This window comes from Colletotrichum costaricense (assembly GCF_030867565.1).
Source record: "Colletotrichum costaricense strain IMI 309622 chromosome Unknown Scaffold_18.1, whole genome shotgun sequence".
Lineage (NCBI taxonomy): Eukaryota > Fungi > Ascomycota > Sordariomycetes > Glomerellales > Glomerellaceae > Colletotrichum > Colletotrichum costaricense.
The window spans coordinates 281,132-302,685 of NW_026848247.1; the positions used below are offsets into that span (position 1 = coordinate 281,132).

At 53.4% G+C, this 21,554-nt stretch overlaps 4 protein-coding genes across 4 annotated transcripts; 1 reads left to right on the top strand and 3 right to left on the bottom strand.

Annotated features, from left to right (window-relative positions):
- Positions 1-825: 825 nt before the first annotated feature.
- Positions 826-2,589, bottom strand: CCOS01_13640 (uncharacterized protein; the record flags this gene model as incomplete). The annotated part of the gene is made up of 3 exons (XM_060461786.1): positions 826-1,178; positions 1,583-2,015; positions 2,341-2,589. The coding sequence occupies 3 exons, from the start codon at positions 2,587-2,589 to the stop codon at positions 826-828; spliced, it is 1,035 nt and encodes a 344-aa protein (XP_060307506.1).
- Positions 2,590-7,345: 4,756 nt separating this feature from the next.
- CCOS01_13641 (uncharacterized protein) lies at positions 7,346-7,444 on the top strand (the record flags this gene model as incomplete). The annotated part of the gene is made up of 1 exon (XM_060461787.1): positions 7,346-7,444. The coding sequence occupies one exon, from the start codon at positions 7,346-7,348 to the stop codon at positions 7,442-7,444; it is 99 nt and encodes a 32-aa protein (XP_060307507.1).
- Positions 7,445-13,604: 6,160 nt separating this feature from the next.
- CCOS01_13642 (uncharacterized protein) lies at positions 13,605-13,815 on the bottom strand (the record flags this gene model as incomplete). The annotated part of the gene is made up of 2 exons (XM_060461788.1): positions 13,605-13,681; positions 13,791-13,815. 2 exons carry the CDS (start codon positions 13,813-13,815, stop codon positions 13,605-13,607), a joined length of 102 nt encoding a protein of 33 aa, XP_060307508.1.
- Positions 13,816-14,420: 605 nt separating this feature from the next.
- On the bottom strand, positions 14,421-14,618 carry CCOS01_13643 (uncharacterized protein; the record flags this gene model as incomplete). Its single annotated transcript, XM_060461789.1, has 1 exon — positions 14,421-14,618. One exon carries the CDS (start codon positions 14,616-14,618, stop codon positions 14,421-14,423), a length of 198 nt encoding a protein of 65 aa, XP_060307509.1.
- Positions 14,619-21,554: the final 6,936 nt, after the last annotated feature.

Here is a 21,554-nt window from a genome sequence, read left to right on the forward strand (position 1 = left end):
GGATGAGTTCTCGTGGCCTCATGCGCGCGCAAGTAAATGGGTGGTGATATTGAGATTGTGGGAAAGTGAGGTGAGGGAGCTGCGGTCGAGATGAAAGGGTGTGTGTCGTTGTCTGCGCCTGTTGTAAGTGGTTCTGTGCGGGTTCCCCACAATGTGAGGTGCAGCTGGCTCAGCTTTTTTGACGTCATCTGATAGGTTGGGGTTTTAGAGGGGTGAAAGCTCTCGACGCTCGGCTCTTAGCTTTCAGGTAAGGAGATGAGATGAGATGAGGTGCCCGAACGGGCCGGATACCTGCGTCTTGCGATGCGTCTCTGATGCAATTGCCCTTTGTGGGTTTCGCGTCGGACAGAGATTGGCAGGGTAGATTACATGTAATACAAATATGCATGATGCCGGTTGAGAAAGGGTTGCTCAAATGGCGAATTCGTCTTCAAGTGAGCGTGCTCACTGAGCCGCCCAATTTTGCAAGGATTAAATTGGACTTGCTTAAATATTCACGTTGTCGATTTCCGCAGCCATTACAGTATCGCATTCAAGTGTACTCTGTCTCCTAGCTTTCAAGGCGGATTTCTCACGTCACCGTAGAAAATTGCTGGTTGTGCTACAGTGTCCTCGGTTGTGTATTATCAGGGTATTATATACTCATTGCTGCGTCATATCAGAAGTCAATAGACATAATGTAGATAACGCATCTTTCAACCAACTCAAATCCCAAGTGTCACCTCAATGCAGAACGCTCTCATTCCAAACATATGCAGCCAGACTTAGGCACCAAACATATGAACTCCCCGTATAAAGACCAAAACCTGTCACATGATGGACAAATCACCGCTCCCTGCTCGTAGGACTCACAACCACAACCACAACCAAGCTCACAGCCATCAGCGCAAACGCCACCATGGACACGATGATAATGGTCCCGCGGCTCGCGGGGAACTTGCCCTTCATCACCCACTGCTGCGCGCGGAAGTAACGCTGGTAGCCCAAAAACAAAATGAGGATGCTGATGCCCAGGAACGTCGCGCCGAGCGGCTTGCCCAGCTGGCGGAGGGTGTGACTGTTTGGGTCGTCGGTCCCCGGCGTCGAGAGGGACGAGTTGAGGCGGAAGAGCTGCGTTACGGCGATGCCTATGGAGGCGAAGGCGAGAGATGTGCGGAGCCATGCGAGGAATGTTCGTTCTGTTTTTTGGTGAGAAGAGTTAGTTAGTCCCGGTTAGCTGGAGCTGTATAAGGCTGTCATGATTCTTCATAGGTGAAAGTGCCAAAGGAATTCGCAAAAAAGAGTAGCTCATAGCGTGGAGTCGAACTCAAGGGGTCGAGGTCCGTCTCGAAAGACATGTGGAAATCCCTAGTCCCCAGCTGAGTGTTCCACTGAGCTAAAGCGCCCGGGGGAGTTGGCCCCCGTTTGCCTGGGAGATGGAGGAGGATGGGTTATTCATGAAGGGATACGCTGTGGCCATTGGCAGCCGTAGAGAAGCGTTGAACCGTGATGGGTTGGAGAGGCGGCTGAACCGTCTAGGTTGAGGGGGAAGCTGACCCGGATGGGCCGAGCTGTCGTGACAAAGTGCGAGCGCAACACGTACCGAGCGCCAGGTGATCGCGAGCCACGCTGCCCTTGTTCTCCAGCTCAATGCTCTGGAAGCTGGACAGCAGGATCGTGTACCAGGGTTCCTTCCTCTGCGCTTCTCTCTCCCGCTCCTCCCGCGCGACCACGGCATCGTAGTCTTCGTCCTCCCCTTCCTCTTCGGCCTGCGCTGGCAGGGAGTTCCTCGTCGACTGGACCGACTTGCGCGGCCGCATGCCGGTCAGCTCCGGGGTCGTCGCTGTGGTGGTTACGGCGGACGGTTGCGGCGCCGAGTTCATGCTCTGGTAATTGCGGTCCGGGCCGCGGGAGATGATGCCGACGTTCTCATTGTGAGAGCCATCCGCGCGGGAGTAGTGCCGCGGGGGGCTGGCGGGAGCGGAGCGGGTGGTTGAGAGTCCGCCGCCCATGGCTTGTGCGCGGCCTCGTGCGTTCTGTTTTGGGGCGAGAGAGTGAGGTGTAAGTAGGAAATGTGTATGATGGCGGACGGGGAGAATGATCCGGAATTAGGAAGGAGGACAGAACATGGGATGGGCAGAAAGGAAACGGAGAAGCGAGGTCAATGTTGAATTAACTAGGGTTCAAAGAAATGCCGTGGATTGGCGGCCAGAAGGGTCGGTGCCAAGCGATAGCGAAATGTACATGCTCGTAGACGACACACGTTTAAACACACGCAGAGAGGGTTCCACAGTCCCAGGTCCTCGGTTGGCGATGGGGTAGGATGCAGAAGCGAAAGGAGCTACAGGTAGAAGAACGTACCTCTAATATCTCGTTAATGCGCTCGTTGGTGCTCTGCCTCCGGGAGAGCGAGCGCGGGGACGCTGGCGAGCGTCCGTCGTAGGAGGAGGAGCGCCTACTTAACCCTCTCGGCGAGGCGGTCGCAGAGGACTGGGATTGCGGTGGATGAGCATCGGACGACGGTGGTGGTGGTGGAGGAGGTGCAGGAGGAAAAGCAGTAGCCGGTGCCGCTGCCGGCATCGATGCGGCTTCTTCCTTGGCGGAGGCCATCACGTCCGAGACATGGGCAGTTGACGTCGAGTGCCCTCAGACCGAATAGATAGAGAGGCACACTGGTAAAAACGCGGTTTGAAGATGGCGTCCCTCACGCCAGAACAAGGGTCTGGTGACGTGATCAAGAGGCGGAGAGACGGTTTGAAAGGCGAAAATGGCGAAAAATGGCACTAAAATGTTTCTTGCCCAGAACTCGGCTCTTGGGGAAAGCTCTCCTCCCCGTTGAGCTTAGGTATGGAGAAGGTTGGGTGGGCGATCGCGCAGGGCGGCTGATGGAGGTGCGTTAGTGCCGTTTTCCTCATGCAATGCCGCCGTTCGCTAGCGCAATTTCTCGGCCGGCGGCGGAGGATGCGGTAATGGGGACCGACCTGGGATGCCTTGCCAGTGGAGGACTGGAAGGATGGTAAGTAGTTGAGAGGAGTACGGTGTAGGTAGTGAGGTGGTAGAGAAAAAAAGTAGCGTAGGAATAAAGTTTCAGCAAGATGAGGCTGGCAAGTGCAGGTCCTTTGCTGTAAAGAAATGAGACGAGACGAGTCGAGTTTCCGTCTTCTTCACGTGTACATGGTGAAAAAGGAACCCCATGACATAGCTTGGGCCCCTCTAGAGCTTTATCTGATTTTATCCATTGGGGAATTTGGGATGGAGGGGGTTACCGTTCACTGGTTGGTCGCCGACCATCCCAAGATCTAGGCCGTCTCTAGAGTTCTGGGGGGGGGGACCCGCTTGACCCCGCCGATGCCGATGGCACGGAGCCTGGTCCTACCCGTCGCCAATCGGACCGGCTGTCGGGGCGGCTGGACGGATACGGGTCACCTTCGGCCCACGGTCGACGTCTGACAGCCTCACTTCTATCCTTTGCAGCAGTAAACACACTTTAGTTATACGCCTATCTTGATATTTTAGGGAACTCTGATGATCACCAGGCCTTGGGGTGTCTAATGCGCCGTTCAATCTTTCAGTGCATTCGCTGGCGGCCCAGGGCTAGCGCGATGTCACCCAGCGGACATGGAATGCGACTGTGTGACTTTGAAATTCTGCAGTCTTTCCCAGCTAATATAACTTGTGATTATTTGAGGTAATCTCTGAACGACTGTCTTGCTGTTGAAAGGGTTACTCTCATGGGAAATATAGCCATTAGCTAGAAGTAGACAATCTCACAAGATGCTTCTCGAGTACCCTTGGTGATCACTAGTGTGCAGAATCCGCGTCGGGCGAAAATAACAGACTGACGAACAGAATGATCGCCTCGATCCACCAACAATCTGTTTCGCGAGAAATGATAAATATGTTCCACGTTGCCAAATTTTATCCAAGTTCCTATGCCGGGCCGTCTTCTGGCATAGCATGAGGTAGATAAGCAAAACACAGTCCAGGCTCTGTTGGTCTACATCAGCAACTGACAGTGACTTGAATGTATAGCTGGCTTCATATACATGTCAATCCAATATATAAAAGGCCGCTTTTTCGTTGCTTCTCGCAGGTTGGATCTCCAGACGTCAGGGCTGGCGATGACCGGAGCAGCCACGAGTCTTGTCATTACCGTTCCCCCACAGCTACGAGGATCGCTACAAGACAAGCTTACAGACTGGTTAAGGATGTTTTCAGGAGCCCGCAAAGTGACTCCGAGATGGAAAGAGCATCTCTCATTCATTGCCTCCGCCGCCGTAGTATTCAATGAACAATAAACGTGAGAAGGATGGCGACATAGGGATATGTCTCTGTGTCGCCAAGGTCGAAATGTGTTGAGGACTAGGATCTCTACTTTCAAGAAAAGCATAACCTCGCATACAGAATCATCAGAAGCCGCTGCAATTCAATGGCTCTCCAGAATCCAAAGAGATAATCCTGCGTCCTGAACTTTGGTTGCTCTCCGTCTCACCCGCTTAGGCCCCTACAAACTCAACATCGACACTATCTGGAACGCCATAGATCACTATAAAATGACAATTCCGATCCTGTAGGCTCAAACAGTTCCAAGGCAATGTCTGTACTCGCAACGGTTGAGTCTTATGACCGAGTGATCGTCTAATATTCGTAGAAGCGATGTGCGTACGGCGACAAAGAACAGGACTATACAGTTCACCTTAATTAGTGGCAGTTTTCCTTCCTCTCCCCACGTTATTTAAAGTATTCCTCTCAGTATATCTCTCTACCTACTCTGCGAAATAACCGATGAGTGTCTAGAGGCAAAGGACGCATATCTAGTATTAGAGCCAATCTGGCCCATTGCGATGACCGCGAACAGCTTGAGCACGTGCTGATCGACTTCAACCCGTGGGATCTGGGCATGATTGGCAACCTATGCGCTGCTCTAGGTGGTGCGGTCTGCGATCCTCTATGGAGAGACTCTCACGAAGAGGAATCTAGGGCATACGTGTGCACAAGTTCTGGCTGGGAGACTCGGCCGAAGCACTTCACAGCGTCCCAATAAGATTCTACCACCCCTTTCAAGCGACCAGTTACAACGCGAGCAATAGTGGTTAGACGCCTTCTAGATTTAGGACCATAGAGTCAAGCCGGATCATTGCCAATAAGTAGGGACCTTCCAGTTATCTGTACCCGTCTTGCTAGATTACTCGGGTTCGTCACGGTGAGGAAATGTATCGTCTATACTCTCAAGACGTTTCAATTTGGAGTATTCTTTCTCGTTAGGAGCACGTGATCATGGACACAGCGCGGCTGTCATAACATCTCACATATACTGTGGCCTTGATACGTTGTTGCTATTCTCGCCTTGGCTGGTGACATCATGTGTGGTAGAGGCCTCCTCTTGCTCTGCCTTACGGCCCAAGGCAAGTGAAGTAATTTCGTTACGCTGTATTGAGCCATTTTTGCATGCCGGTGAGTATACATGACTGACGCCTCCACAAGGCATTCTGTATGTAAGATGACATACCACAGATAAAGGGGCTTCGCAATGCCTCAGTGATGATGCCCAGTCTTGTCCACAGGTGATCGCGGCACAGGCCGCAATAGAAAACGAACCATCGACAATGGCATGGACGAGGGCTTAAACGTATAGCATGGCCGGCTCTCATGTGACCAGACCGTTAGATAGAGTCACTTGCAACTAGAGTTGACATCCGTTTTGTGGACAAAAAGGGGTGAATTTACCTCTACCAACAACAATATGTCCATGATGTTGTTCACGCTTTATCTATTTGAGTAATTTCCATCGTAGCTAACAGAAGCAAAACAGATGCTGCCACTTGCAGAGGCGACCAGTCGGTCGTGCGAAGGTGCTATAAACCCGTACATGCGGAAAGGCTCGGTCGAGTTCCCATAGCCAACATTACTGAGGGCGATGTCTAAGTTGAATGACATATAGCCCTGGTGATGTCTCGAAGTATCGCTTTGTTCTTATAAGAGCAAAGCCAATTTTCTACGTGATACGCCTGTCGGTTACGAAATACCACTTGGCAACCTCCGCCCCGCGAACATTCTCACTGCATTGATAGGCTTTCTCAACGTTATATCGATACATCTCCGACCACTTACCTGAAATTGAGATCCCTATAGCCTCACACTCCGACTCAGAAGATCACCCAGACATAACTGCTTCACGTACCTAGTACTCTTCTCGATGAACCTGACCGTTTCGGGCAGAAACAGGGAGACTGGCTAGAACATCACCTTTTCTGGCAGGATACCAAAGGAGATGGCATCTAGAGGTCATTGCCGCTGAGATAAGGTCACGAGAAGACATTGCAGCTCTTTGCGCCTTGTAGAAGGTCGTAAAACTCAAGTATCGATGAGAGAGCTCGGATACGCTCGATCTCAGAATGGGAGCACGTAGACATTGAAAAGGGGATGATAGCATTGACGAATAAGCAGTCATTTCCTCAAACAACTCGCCCCGGTACAAAGCCATATGAAGCATAGACGTTCCGAGTTGCTGTCTCCCTCTAGAGCCCTCTACACTGGAAATTGGTCTTAGTTCACCCCTTGAACTCATCAATCGTCAATAAAGCGTATCAAATCACCTTTCACAACAGGAGAGTAACGAGGCGAGCAGGAAAACGACACCTAGCAGCAAATCATGATTCAGCAAAACATCTCCCAAGTAGGTAGAGAGAGGTATAGGCTCAAAACTCCCACTTGCACATCGAGGGGGAGGGAAAAAGCGAGCAACATCAACCAACACAAGGCTAGGTATTCTTCCCTCAGTGCCTAAGCCCAGAGGTTAATATCAAATCAGAGAAGAGTCACCCTTTTCTGCTTCTCCCAATCCTCTTACTGGAAGGGATGATTATAGCACGCTTACATTCAGACACATCGCAAGACACAAGGAATCCTACGCATAGAACCCTTTACATCTGTCTGGCATGTCGCTAACACCTCAAAGCCCATAGAGCAAGAGCACGGTGACGGTTCGCAGAGACAATAGCCATCAGAGCCATCACTACCACTAGGATCTACATGTTCCCGATCAAGTAATACACTTATGGATGACCTACAATCAACGAAAGCCCCCTTTCCCCAAAGAGCAACGCCCCGATTGTCTCCGAGGCCACACGGCCACACAGCCACCAGGAAGGAGCAAGCCCAACATCTCGAGATACCAACAGCCCCTGACCTCTGCATGCAGACCATTCCCTCAGCCCACCTGAACTCACATTGAATATACGAGCCGAGTGAGAGCCCAAGACATCCGATTAACCTCAGAAACGAGATACGGCTTCATCGAGTCTGTGCCCAACACCGTGGCGATACACACGCCAGCCTAACGCCACAGCTATCTCCAACAAGACCGATGACCCGACGACGACGACGACATCGCCCACAATCGCGAAAATCTCGCCGCGTCCTCGTCGCGCAGAACGCGTCCGATCAAGAAAACACGGTAACGTAACCAGCCTTCCACCGGTCCTGCTACGCCATCTCGGGATAGTCCTCTCACGCCGGTCCCCTCGACGATCACCAAACGACACACACATACATCTTAGCCCAACTCGTCCAGGAACGGGCTTACATACACCCACCCACATAATCACGACACCCTCAAAGAAAAAAGACAAGAGATAACCCCACAAGCCGCCTGAAACCACGCGGCGCTCTTTTTTGGGAGACGAGTACCTACCTAGTGAGCCGGAAAAGCCCAACATGATGTTCTGTCGCCGTAGTCCCCCGTCGGCCGCGCCCCCCTCTCAACGGCTTCTTTGTCCTCCGGCGCGCCGGCGTCTTTCAGCCCAAGGGGGATCTAAAGTCCCCGCTTACCTATCAGAGAGAAAGAAAAAAACGGAATTCGTGGTGGTGTGCTGGAAATGGCCCGCCCCGAGCCTCTTGTGTGAGACACGAAAAAAAGGTGAGGCGGCCTAAAAACCTAGTTCATGGTCCCCGAACGTTAGTCCGGTGAGTTTTGCAGAGATAGGGCGACAGCATACAGAAGAGGTCTCTCTTTCTCTCTGTGTGTGTTCCATCGTTGGGGTCGTAAGGGTCTCGGAGCTACGAGTCAGCCCATTCAAACGCCACCGCCGATAGAGAGCGAGGAAAAAAATAGGGCGCCACTCTGGCCTAGATTGATAGACCACAACCAGGAACCCGTTGCTGCCACGAGGTTGCTTAGGAAGAAGAAGAAGACGAAGAAGCGACCTGAGCAAACACACACGCCCCCGGGAGTCTCTCCCCGCGAACCCGCTTCTCGCCGCCGTTCCGGTGGTCAGACGGACTAGAGCCAACCCAACCCAGACTGAATCAGGACGGGCCCTCGACACCATCCAGGACGCATCGCCGGCCAGTCACTTGACACAGCGCCGCCTCTCCGGGGAAACGCACCTCACGCATCCCCTCGACGACGCGGGACCGCGGAGCGAGCGGTCCACGGCATCCCAAATTCCCTAGATCTTGGCTGGACTCGTCTCCTTCTCTCGCCCGTACCAAATCGCCGCCGGGCAATATAGCGTAGGCGTCAGCATCAGGGCTCGAGCCATAAGCCAACAGGAACTTGACGAGCCAACCGAGCCACCGAGCCAAACGTCAAAAAATCCAATACCTCTTAGACCGGCGAACAGACACAGTGGTACCTCTCTCTCGATCCGCAGGTCCTCCCCTCCATGATCCATCCATCACCACCAACCCCCCTCGAGGATCCCCTGGCTTGTCAGTGTCGTCCCAAGAGCTTTCGGCATGTGACACGGACGCTTCATCGAGTCAAGCAGCGCAGCCGCAGCGTCGCCCGGCGTGGACCGCGCGGATCCCCCCCAGCGCTCCGCCTGCCCAGCTCATTTTTGCCTGCCGCGCCGTACAGTTCCTGATAGAGAGAAGGTCAAAGCATCTGCGAGACACTTCTTAGCGAGAAAAGCAACGACAATTGATTGATTGATAACGAAAAAAATTCTCTTACCACGTAGACAAACTTTCTGCCGTCCGCCTGAAAGCTACAGAGGGCCAAACCGGAATGTGCGGGGTTCGTTGACTGCTCGAGCGGGCGGGGGACGCAGGAAGCGCAGCCGCTGTCTGACTATGGGAGCATCATTTTTTCCTTGGGCGGCAGAGGACCGACAAGAAGCAATGCCTGCTGCATCTAGGCCACTGCCGACAGCAATAGTGGATGCTCATAGCCTCGCAGTAGTTCCCATGCTACGTAACCGTACGGATGAATAGCGTTTGCTTTCCAAGTGTCAAAGGTGACTCTCGTACGTCTTGCTGCGATCCACGTCCCATCCGAGCCACCTCGGACACATCGAAGGACACACCTTTCCTGAGTCTTCGGTAAAAGGGAAGACTTTCCCCAGGCACAAACGGGTGAAGATCGACAGAATTATTCGGCAGACGTGACGAACCCGAATTTCGATATTCAGCGGTGAGAACCAGTTCAAGCATAGGTCGTCACTGGCGGTGTCTTTCGTTTCTCTCTCTGTGTCCCAGTGCCCCTCTTCAATCCTCTACACAGTATTCCGCGAGCCGGGGGCTTTCTGGTAGTGTTGCAACGCAAGGTCCTCTTCCGCATGAAGATGGCGCCCCCGCCCGAGTTGGACAGAGCCCCATTCGGATCTTCAACTAGAGACCGAAGATCGTAATTTTGACCCAGAAAGATGCCATCACAGGCAAGCCGCTAGCAGCCCAATTACCCTGATCTTAAGTCGGGCACAGAAAGCCATCAACGTGGTCAGGTTCAGGGTCCATTGGAGGGCCAGAGGCGTATCTCAAGATAGAATTTCGGGGAATATGTCATAAGTGAGTGAGTGAACGCTTCATCATGGCCGGGTCTCGAGCGAGACTGGTGGATGGTTTTCACGCAGCCGCGACCCCCGAGGGTATTAGACCCAGTGATGGAGAGTTCTAGTGCCGCACAGGTCTCGATACTTTGTCAAGAGTACCTAGCCCTGCTTCGCAACATCATGCTTCCCGGCGCCCTGATCATCAAGAACTTGTGGCGACGACACACATCGTGTGGAGAGAGAGACTTGACTAGAGAGACTGTTGCGTCAAGCGTTGGGTTGCGTCGACGTAGGTCTTCGCGCGATGTCTCATTGACCACTTGTAGCCAACTTTTGATGTAGTAAAATCGGGACAAGAAATTGAAAGCGGCCTTGTGCGCCGTGTGCCTGAGCGAGCCCTTTGCCTGCATCAAGCTGCAAAATGCAACCCACCACTCCGCCCAAGCCCGCCCTAATCCCCGGAAAGAAGACACCGGTGTACCCGGAGGCCCGGAGAGACAGCCGGTTTGCTGGAAAGCAATGGGTTTCTTGGTGGCGGACGAAGGCTGGAACCCACCCACCCCTCCACCGCATCTCTGCTTCAGGAACACGCCGTTCGTTTTCTCGGGTGCAAGTTGCAGCATAGGCTGAGTGAGTGTTGCCATATGCATGCTCGCCTTACTTTGCACAGATAGGTATTCAACCACCTGCATTTGCGACCATGCGGACGTCTTTGTCCACGCAGTAAGGCTGCCCATCAGTCACCACACATCGATGTAATGCAGGTCCGAGAAGTTGAAACCAACGCACTCCTTCGCCATTCATCACTCGGCATGATGCAGGTGAAGTTTCCCTCCAACTTTGCCTCTCCCCAGGCTACCATCTAGACAGCGTGTTTCAGGGCTGCCAAAGACCTCGAAGGTTGGGCACTGCAGGCTCGCAAGACTTGAGACTCGAGAAAACCAATAAGTTTCCGAGTCCGAGGTAGACGGGATGCCAAGTTTTTCTCGTGTCTGTTGCCTCTAGTCGTTTTGGTGGTGGGGTTGTAGCTTGTTTTCTGTGGTCCATAAGCTGGCATGCCTCAGCTCTCATCGTATTCGAATTCCAATATGCCAAAGTCTGGCGAAAACCCTAACTTTTGACAATATTCGCGCATGCTGTGTCGGAAACGGCTGTTTGCCCCCGATCACCCATCCGGCAAACATTGATATCTTGGAAGCGCCTCGGCTTCTTACTGGCTCCCGACATTGAAGATTTCCAAGTTTCTGGTGCAGCATATGACATTGACCGCTCACCTGAGGCTACAAACTGCAGCTGTCTCTCGCCACGTGAAAGTCGTTGTATTGCGAGCTAGCTCCCGTCAAGCCACCACCCGCATCTCGCTCTCTCATTCAGGTGGACAAAGCATTCAGCATACGTTGCCGGCCGCCGTCTCACACCCGCGCATCGACTCGTGCCATGGGTTTTCTTTACCTGGCGGTATGATGTTCTCGGTCTACTGACCGTGGAGCTGTCACTAGTTTAGTTAGGTATCCCGATGTGCCAGCCGTTGGCCGAGGCCACTTCCACGTTTTCGTTGTGTTGATAGATGCATCGGCTTCCTGTCCGTTTCCAGCTTTGAGATGGCTGTGCAGTGTGCGGTACAGTACTTCGTGCGGACACTGAGAGACCGCACCGATGACAAAAGCTGAGGTTGGATTCCGGGACGCTCAATCTCCCATTCCCCACGCTAATCACTTCTAGAAGGTTGAGTAACGTCGGTAGTTAGAGACAAGGAAATGAGTTTATCTCCCGTTCGTGGACCCCACGGAAGGTGGACGCCTTTCTGGTGCAGATATTGGAGCCTATCGCGCTTGGCTGTGAACCACTGACGAACCATCGGCGGGACAAGCGGGAGGCCTGTTAGGACCCTGGCCTGGTCGTCTTCCACGTTGCTATCTTGGAAATCGTGAATGGGTCGTGCCGATGGCGAGCTCCGGGCTTGTCAATTTCGTGGGCACCAAAATACTATTCATTCGAGCAACGTGACACCAGGGACTCCACCGCACCGAGCTGCAATCAATTAACAATGTCGTGTACTATTTGACCGGGCAAAGGCGGGTGGCTCATGGAGAATCCTCTGCCGAGGTCGAAATGCTGTTTTGAAGACAGTTCGATCGACATAGTCATCAATGGGGATGGGCCGATTAGTGACAGACGTTTATGTATACTGAGATACCTCGTGGCTCTTGGTGATGAATGTTCGAAACGCCTCACAAGTTCCAACGACTGGCTGGCGTCGAGAAACCACGGCTAGACTACCGTATTCTGTCGGTGACCAATATAGATCGGCCGGATGATATGGCCGGTTGTCATCACCTCGGGCAGTCTGATACGTGGTGACGAAGCTATGCCTTCTAGAACAATGGAAGGATGCAACATGAGAAACGGCTCCATCGTGACCTGGGGCCTCTGCTTCATGCTGGTACCCCTTCCATCTGTCTTCCGTTTCCATTGTTTCTAATGGCACAAGGCGCTGCGTCATGATAACCATGGTGCCCTAAACAGGCAAGTCCCTCATACCCAAGGCTATGCAGGATGCTTCGTGATGGGGACTCAGGCGTCGGAGTATGTGGGCCCTGAAACCTTCTCGAAGGTCTTGGAGCCTGGAGGCCTATGGGCTAACGACCGCGGGAATGCCCATTGGTCACTCCGGAGGAACCCCTTGTATTGACCGGTGCGACGGGGTACCCCTGACGAGACGAGTTGGAGTGCCCCGTCGGGAAGCCTCAGGATGACAGCTCCCATTATTAACCGATTTCTCAGAACTACTGCAAAGTACTCCGTATGTGGGCTTCGTTCAGCCGTGAGAGGACAATGAGTCCGGTCTGTAACGCCACGTATCCACGCGTGCCACGGCAGAAGAGAAGAGAGTGTCCGTAATAAGGGAAAACTTGTCGGCTATCCAGTGCTCCGGCTGCTCTAGCCAAGTCAGTTTGTTCTTGATTCAGCCCAATGAATAATTCATCCACTCGACCTTCCCTGTCGAAATGGCAAATATTAAGTGAGTTCAGTGTAATTGTTAGACCACACGAACAATAGTGAGGCACCCCACGGGCTTGACTTGGCCGAGAACGTTCCTGATTGTCAATGGTTGCTTATTGCCGTTAGCTGGCAGACTGATAAGAAGTGCCTTGCCTGACAGTGACGCTAGGGATTCACTTGATCCCGGAGGATCTTCCACGCCAAGTGAAGCCCCTGCCCAGTCCGTGACCGGACTGCTAGCCTCAGCAGTTATCTCTAGACAATACGGAGTACTGGTTGGCGATAGCGATAGCGGTGAATATGCTCATCGACTTCTTGGGGTAGTCGGGTCAGGACAGTCAGGCTAAACGGCGGCCCCAGGCTCCAAAGCATCTCGGGCCCGTTGGAGGTCCCTTTGGCGATCTTCCAGACTCATGCCCGGTTGCGGCGAGGACCCTTGTGGCCGAGCAAGAGACAGATGGACAGATGGTGTGGCCCGCCGCTTGGCTTAAATTTGAAGCAGGCCTTTGCTAGATTTGCCAGAAATCCGGGGCAACTAGACCGGAACAAGGCCCGTTTTTGGGCCTGGTCGCCGTTGGGGGTCTCGGTGCCACTGGCTGGGCCGGGACCCCACGGCTTCCTACCCGGGCCGCCCAAAGTACCATGTCCACCAGCCAGGCACCCAAGTCGTTGGAGGTGAATTGGAGTGTTGGAGAAGGGAACTTCCTAGAGAGAAAAGTAGGGCCCGCGGGTACAATTGGGAACTTCATGAGCATCAAACGACGGATCGCCGGGGTCTCCTCGATCAACCAGCGAATAGATCTGCTGAACTTCCGTCCTTGGACATCGAAATTGCGCCATCCGTGGCTTTTAATGGCTCTCGGTGGGGAGCTTTAGGGAAGCGGCGGTCGGAGAGTTCCAGCGGATGACAATGGTCGGCTGCTGATCTACCATGGACCGTTAGCTGATATTCTAGTGTGGATTGTTGTTCAGTGGACATCTAAAGTGTGAACATGTCTGGCTCACATCACACAACGCAAGAGACCAGGCGTTGACCAACACGACCACCGTGTTGGGACATCTTCGTAAAACGGGGTCAATGGAGGAAAATTTTGCAGTCGGAAGTATATTTCTACATGGTGAATCCACACGTTAGGTCGGGTTGTTGGAAGACCCGGGCTGTTTTGGGCTTAATGTGTTCCGGTGTATTGGATCGTGTCAGTGTTTGCTCATGTCTGATCCAGCAGCCAGGAACGGCCCAACCACCCTGACGGTGGCGAAAGGATTCTGAGCCAGGCACTTGGCTCCTCCCCGTGGCCTCCGCTGAGATAGCACCTGGTCTGCCATCCATGAGCCCCGGCCATTTGACAAGCCTAGGCTACTTTGCTGGCCTAATCCAGAAAAGGTCGGCAGGCATATGGTTGAGCCCTGGTGCCATCAACTTCAGTAGGACTCGAGTCCAGAAAGGTTATTAGCAGGCAATCGTTCTCCATGCCATCCCATGTCGGTCGCAGAAGCCGGGCTCCTATTCGACTGCTAAACCCACAATTCGAAAAGCCACTTTTCTTCGTAGGGCTTTAGAACGGTCCCAAGCGTTATGCTGCCGGTTCCCCGTAGTCTGGGATGCTGCAGCCAGACCCCACTACCACCCATGGTTCGACCGAGAACACCTTGTTCTCGAAGTTATTACGAGGGATTTCGGGCCTTCGATGCTGGTCTTCGAGACCTTCTTCTCAGCAAGCCAGCAAACCCCAAGGAATTAGGCAGTGGGTGGGATGACCGTCGGAAACTACTCGAGAGCGTCTTGACGTTGTTCGCATTCTCGACGATAATAATACTGGCATTTTCGGGCTGCTGAGTCGCTGATGCCAAGAGCATACCCATTCGCTATTTTGAAATCATTGTAGAGGGATTTGACAAGATCCAACCTGGAGAGCCTGAGTAATGGGATTAGTTGCTTTGGTGAGGGGGAGAGGAAGCTTGGAAAGTTGTGGGATGCCGCGATGCCCAGCATACTGTACCTGCATGCAAGGGTGCAACGGTTCGTCTGTTCCTGCATATGTATGGAAAGAGAAATGTACTTCGTACCTTGGCACCTTCGGGGCACTGAGTGGCCTGTAGCATCTCGAAGCTTGCAATATGCAAGGTACGGATACGCTGAGCTGTGAGGACGGAGTACACTACGTGGTACCGTTTCTTCCGAAGTACCGTCCGGCGAATCATGGGTGCGCGCAGCAAGACCGGGGCTGATAAACACCATTTGTATGGAAGCCCTGACGTGGTTGCGTGGTCGCATGAACGGAGGCAAATTGGTGATTGGATAATCGCCAGGGTTTTGACCGGACATGGAACCCTGGCACAAGCTCACCGGAACTTTCCCAGCTGTGAGAACCACGCGTGCGACGGTCAAATACCTATTGCAGATGATCTGCGTGTGCGAGACCGATCATGATAAGATGCCCAAATAGGGACACAGCGCCGGTGGTGCATACAAGTTATGCAACATAGTGTCTAGCATAGCCCGCTTCGACACCGATGTGCACCGGAAGATATGCTGATAATGTATGCTGTCTCCGCTGCGCGAGAGACCTGGACTCTATGCATGGCTGCATGGGTAGAGACCTGGACCACACAGAGCGATAATGACAAGATGATAAGGCCAGAAACGAGTCGAGTCGGTTGTCAATGGTGCAAGCCGCGGGATCGAGCCGGTTTGTGCCCGCTTTGTGCTGCGGCGCAGCTGTTTGACCCATTGTGCGTGCATCGTCCATCCATCGCTCTGTGGCAGCTGGATGGATCATGGAGCAAACAACAGAACCACAGAACTAATGCACCATTGGTGCCGGAGGTGCTCTGGTGCAATTTTATGCAGAGAGCTAACGTCTCAGCTAGAAGACTAGTGGGAAGAAGGCCGTACCATAGTCGAGACTTGTAGTTGCCTGAAGCTGAAAAGGTAATGGCGATGACGATGGAAAGGTCTCTCTTCCTGCAAAGTCTTTCGTGTTCACGGCTGAGTCGGTTGTCTGGAGATGGAACCCGCCTTTGCGGGTCTAGCCGACAGCATTGTGGAAACCAGACTCTCGTTACGCGACTTGAGCTGCCGACTGAAGTCATCGCCGTCGCCCTTCCTATGGCCAATGGGATATTGTCCATGTCCAACATGGCTAGCGGAGGAGTCGATAGAGCTGCCACATTTCATCTTGGGACAGCTCTGGCGTCAGCGAAATCAATCTGCTTCCAACCCGGCCGCCCAATGCGGAAAGGTAGAAAGCAACGGAGAGGATAAGTCGAGCCGTTGAAACGTGCGGGATTGGCGGCGAACAAAGAGATGCGGATACCTTTGAGACAGACGGTTGGATGGAGACATGTGAAAGTAAACAGTCTGAGTTGGTTGGACCGTTGCAAACGACGCTCTGCTCTGTGCCACATTATAGCTAGGACTTGAAGCGGCGCAGCTCCCGAGTGACTGGTCATTTCTCAAGAGCCAGAAGGCTTGATTGAAGAGGCTGTTGTTGGAAGCAGCACAGAGAGCAGAATCTGTTTGCTTGCTGTTGGAGGCTTTAGACCAATGGCTAACGGCAAATCGACATTCGATACACTCTGATGGATCGGGAAGCTAGATGAGTTTGCGGTTGGTGCTAGTTGCTGTTGGTCCGCAAAGTCGAAAACCAACCAGCATGCCATCACTGCACGACCTAGCTTCCGCATAGGCTGAATTGTACCGATGCAAACTGCGTTCCCGTCGGTTGCCTCTGACATCCCAGATTGCGAGGCCCGGGCGGATGGATCTGTGATCTGGACGAGACGAGACGGCCGTGGAGTTGACACATGCACCTTGTCCCCAGAGGTGTAGGATAGAGTGTGGCATATCCGCAGTATCGCAGCGTTCAGGGATCGAATCCTGACAGGAGTGCTTGGAGGCTGGAACTAGTGCGCCGCAGACTTCCACGAGCCTGGCCAAGCCCGAGTCCCTCTCAAAGCGCGGTCCCTGCGAGCATCAAGTTCAAGGTGATTTAGTGTATACTGCCGATACGTATGATCTGACAGGCTGAACCTGGCGTCGTTCATACGAAGTATCGTGGCGTTGTCCCTCCCTGGCTTGCGAGTGAGGTGGACGTCAAGGATGATATCTATCGATAAGGCAAGAATTGGTGCAACATGAATCCGAACAGCAGTGACAGGTCGCGGGGGAATTCTTGGTCATCGGTTTAGGGTGCCAAGGTGTATACCGTCCGACCATCTATCCGTACCCGAGTATCGTGAGGGTGTGGTGAGGATGAAGCGGGGTGGTGCAAGGGGAGGACGAGGGCGAATGAGGGGTAAAGGCGCTGGTCGTGCCTCGCGTGCGCAGACAGGCTGCATCTCGCGGTGTTCCTTGCATCTGCGTTTCCTGTAAGGTACAGCAATTATTTTTCTTTTCTGTGGAAAAAACTTTTCTGGTCAACATTTCGTCGGTGGTGGTGGAGGTGGTCAGAGTTGGGGCACGCCGCACACGTACCACAAAGCTGTGTGGGCATTCAAGCAGGCAAGGTACGCAGTTAAGAAACATAGTAGAATGCCTTATTCAGAAACGAGTGCGTACGTAAGGCGGGCTCCATGCGTCTAATGCGAGACGAGTTCGTTCGATGTCATGGTGGATGGTGGCATTGGTGGACGAAGGACGGCGTATAGTGGAACTGGGTAAAGTAAGTTGTTACTGAGCAGTGAGGTTGGGTGGTTGGCCATCAGAATCTAGACGTTGTTGCGTTTCTTGTCGAGGGCCTATCGCAGGCATCAAGCTGCAAGATGACCGCTGAGGTAAGGACTTGCTTGGCTGATGGTATCATCACCCGCATCGACTGTGGGTACGGGAGTCTCGGCCCATGAAAACGAAGGGAAATTCCTGACTGGTGTTGACGCAGCTTTCAGAATGAGAATCGATTGTGTGAGTTATGACACAGTTGTCACTTACCTTAGGTCTTGGAAGTAGGTAGCTGCTGCATGAGGTAGGTGGGAGAATGGGGACTCGGGAGCGCCTTCTCACAGCCGAATATTTGCTTTTTCCCGCATCATGGATCCAGTGCAGACGGGACTGACCAACGGGGCACCGGGACTCCCGTTTCCCAATTCCCAACGGCAGCAACTTTCCTTGCTCCCCCTGCCGCCTTGCCAAAGAAAACTCGATGGAAACTTGGGAAGAGATGGAAGGGAAGTGGGCAGGAAGGAATTTGGCACTTGGCTTTCGAGAGTCTTCGGGTTCCATGGCATGCAAGTTGGCTCCATCTCAACTGTGCCTTCTCCAGGTTGGCCGCAGCTGGCAACTGCATCTGCATCTGCATCTGCACCTAAGGTACGAAGTAATCCTGCTCCTGCTCCTCTTCCTGCATCTGCAGGTACATCCTTGGTCTGGTGCCTTCCTTTTCCAACCATGCGGGGTGTGAGGCCTTCCAGGTTAGGTTGCCTGTGACATTCAGGTTGGTGTTTGAACGGACGGTGACATCGAGTCCTCCTTCCTTCCCTTCCCATCCCATCCCATCCCATTAGATCAAGTAGTCACGTGGCGTATTGCCTGAGTCTGAGCACTCGTACCTGCCTCGAATTGACAACTCGGTACCTCAGGTGTAGTACCTCACCCGCCTTACCTCTGTCGAAAGATAGGTGGAAAGAGAGAGCATCACCGTTTTTTCCACTTCATCCGAACAGACCAACCCGCCCGCCCTGTGCCTTAGCCCGCAGCCATTACTTTCATGGATTTAAACATTGCCCTACCGAACCCATCTCAGCTCCGGATCCATGGGTGCTGCGTACTTACGTGCCCGTGGTTCCGTGGTGCCTCAATAGTCCATGCCTTACACACCTTACTTGACGGCATGCACGCCGAGCACTGCCTCAACTAGACTGCCTGCTGCATGGACCTCCTCGCCGCGACGTGGTGGCGACAATCTTGTCGCTCTTCTCAATCATACTTTCCATCCTCCCAGGGTCGGATTGCCAACTCGGACCTGAAAGATCGGATGTCACTTTGTCGCCCACCGTCCGTGCAAAACTCGACAGCATCATGAATCAACTGGCTTCGTTGGTTGCTTCACCATCAATATCGGCTCCCTGCCCTGTCCCGTCATGATCATCAGCCGCGGGCCGCGGGCCACTCGAGAGGCTTGCTTAGTCCCAGCCATCGCAACCTCGAACGGCCTGTCTTAACTGTCCACTCTTCAACATTCAAGCATATCGAGGCAACCGAGAGTAGTACAGTCTGAAGAGGCTCCCGCCAATCCGTCAACAATGCCAGGGGTGTCAGGGTTGATGCTTGGCCGTCACCAAGCTGCTGGACCAACCGGGACGGCCAGTCCAGAATTGGTATGCTAGATCTGTCGAGACAACTCAACTCGGCTTTGGCGGGGTCGTGGTCGGGTGACGCAGTCAGCAATCCAACGCCCCCCGCGCCGGCTCGACTCAGCAGACAGACGCGTGAAAGAATGGAGAACAAGTCGAAACCAGAAACAACGCCCGTCAACATATCCGCCAGACTAAGACTCACGAGTGATATGGATCCGTGAGAGTCCAGGCGCGCGAGAAACTCTTGCTAGTGGCGGCTGCGTCATCGCTAGCCAACGCGATGCCGCAAAGCCACTACCAAATCCTCAAAGCGCGACGCGGGGTCATTGACTGGTGATAGCAAACGTGTGACGGACGCCCAAATCGACCACTGATATGCCAAGCGGCACTCAACGGACGTCTAGTGGTGGATGGCACCTCACGGCAGAGCTCATCGTTAGACTCGTTGCTCTAGAATTTTTGCAGGGGGTCGCCAAAGATGCGCCTGCTCAGCGTTCTGAATGGCCCGGCCATGTCTCCATCACACATCCTTTGTGCGTTTCGTGTTCCTGCACAACTACGGTACCCACCAGATGAGAGGCTTGCATAGCTGGCCCCGAGAGGGCTCACTGGCGCGCTGGCCAGCTGAATACGACGCCCGTATGCATCGACATTATTCGAGCACACTCACATGTTCGCCGCTTCCAAGAAATCGAGTTGTGCTACGAACCGGGGGGGCACTCGTTGTTGGCCCCCCTCGCATGCCGTTGGCTTTGGTTCCCACTCGAGGAATCCAAGGGCTTATCCGTACAGAACTTCAGAAGAAGACGGTGGCCTCCGAAAGAGGAGACGCTGCGCACAACGGGGATTAGTGGGTGTGCGGCCTCCGCCAGGGCCATTTTCACAATCAATCCAATACTCGGACGAATTAACATTTTGATAGCTGTGGGCTTTTATTCTTAGAAAGCCGGGACCACGAATATACTCCAATAACGCAGCAATTATGTGCCTGACGACATCGGATGGATGAGCCACACACGGCTTTCCCAGAGCTGCGGTTGCAATACTACCGCTCAAGCCCACTGACCCCTCAGTTCAATGACAATTGACAGGCTCTGTTCGTTTCTGCGGCTCTGGCATGAATGATAGACGGCGATCCGCTGGCTATCCTAGCTGTCTATGTCAATGCTGCTCGGGCAGCCCAGCAATTGCCGCGATGCTCCGCGTTTCGAGCATCTCGGAGCAGTCATAGTCGTCTGTCTGGGGATTTTAGACAAGCACAGCTCTGCTCAGCCGCTCTGAAGCATGAAAATGGATTACGAATGCTCCCACGAACCGCGAAACTTGCTGGGGCATTAGCAGAGCCACCGTGATCAAGGAGACGAACGGCAGTTGGCGTTTTGCCCGCAAAAGAAACAAGCTGGTATTTTCCCCTGGTTGCCGCTCACGCTGGTTTCCCTCACCATCACCATTGCCGCTGTTGTAACTACAGCTACCAGACGCAACTTCTCGAGTGATCAACAGTAAGCGGCGCATCGCCGTTCAGTGTTCACTGGACTGGTACCTTGCATGCGCGCGTCGACCATGCTTCGCTGCGAGTGTGCTAGCACAATGAGCGATACGACTGGCGTGCAGCATGAGTGTGTCTGCATGTGTGACTGTGGACAGAGGGTTCATCCAGCGAATGATGGTGCCCAAGAGTGTGGTCGGACGCGCGCCAGACTGGGCTGAGATGGCCAGTACCAATCGAGGAAGCCATTTGTGCTAGTTGTGTGGACGGCGATGTGTCTATCGACAGGCGCTATCCATTTGTGCCTCGAATTGCCGTCCTATGAATGAGTACATGGTCCTCGGGTTTATGCAGCTCCGCTGGGTTACCTCGACGTACGGATACTCTTTGCCCAGTGCCCACTGGCGAACGAGGTACCTCGAACCTGTCTCATCTTGCATACTCTGTTGGTGGCAGGCCGATTAAAACTACCTTAAGCGTTCTCTTTCCTGGTGGTGTTGCTTGGTGCCTGTCTACGTTCAATGACTGAGAAGCCGCTGTGGCTTGGTTGGCTGTACTTCGGCCTGCTCGGTACTCCGTACTGCAACCAGGTTCTTGCCTTTCCGTATTCAAGGCATAACGGACTATGGACTGGGCATTTAATCACGAACAAACGGCTGATGGCACTCTTAAGGACGGCGGCATACAATAGTCATGTATAGTGCTTGCTCTGTGCTCAGGTCCAGATGCTCCCCCGACGCCCGTTCAGGGCCGCCGTCAACGCCATCTGCCAGCGTTGGCTTGGTTGCTGTAGCCGTCTGAGAGCAACGTGACGGCTGGTTGGGGCTTTTTCTCTCTACTCCGGCTTGCAAGTGAGAATTGCTCGAGGAAGACGTCAGCCACAATTCCGGCCTTGGGCTGAACGAGTTGGGGTTGATATTGCCTGCAGAACGTATGGCTATTTTTCATCTGAAAGACTGGGTTTACAAGAGCCTTGACGGCATCGATTCCGGCGTGTTCCTGCAAGATGTCGTATG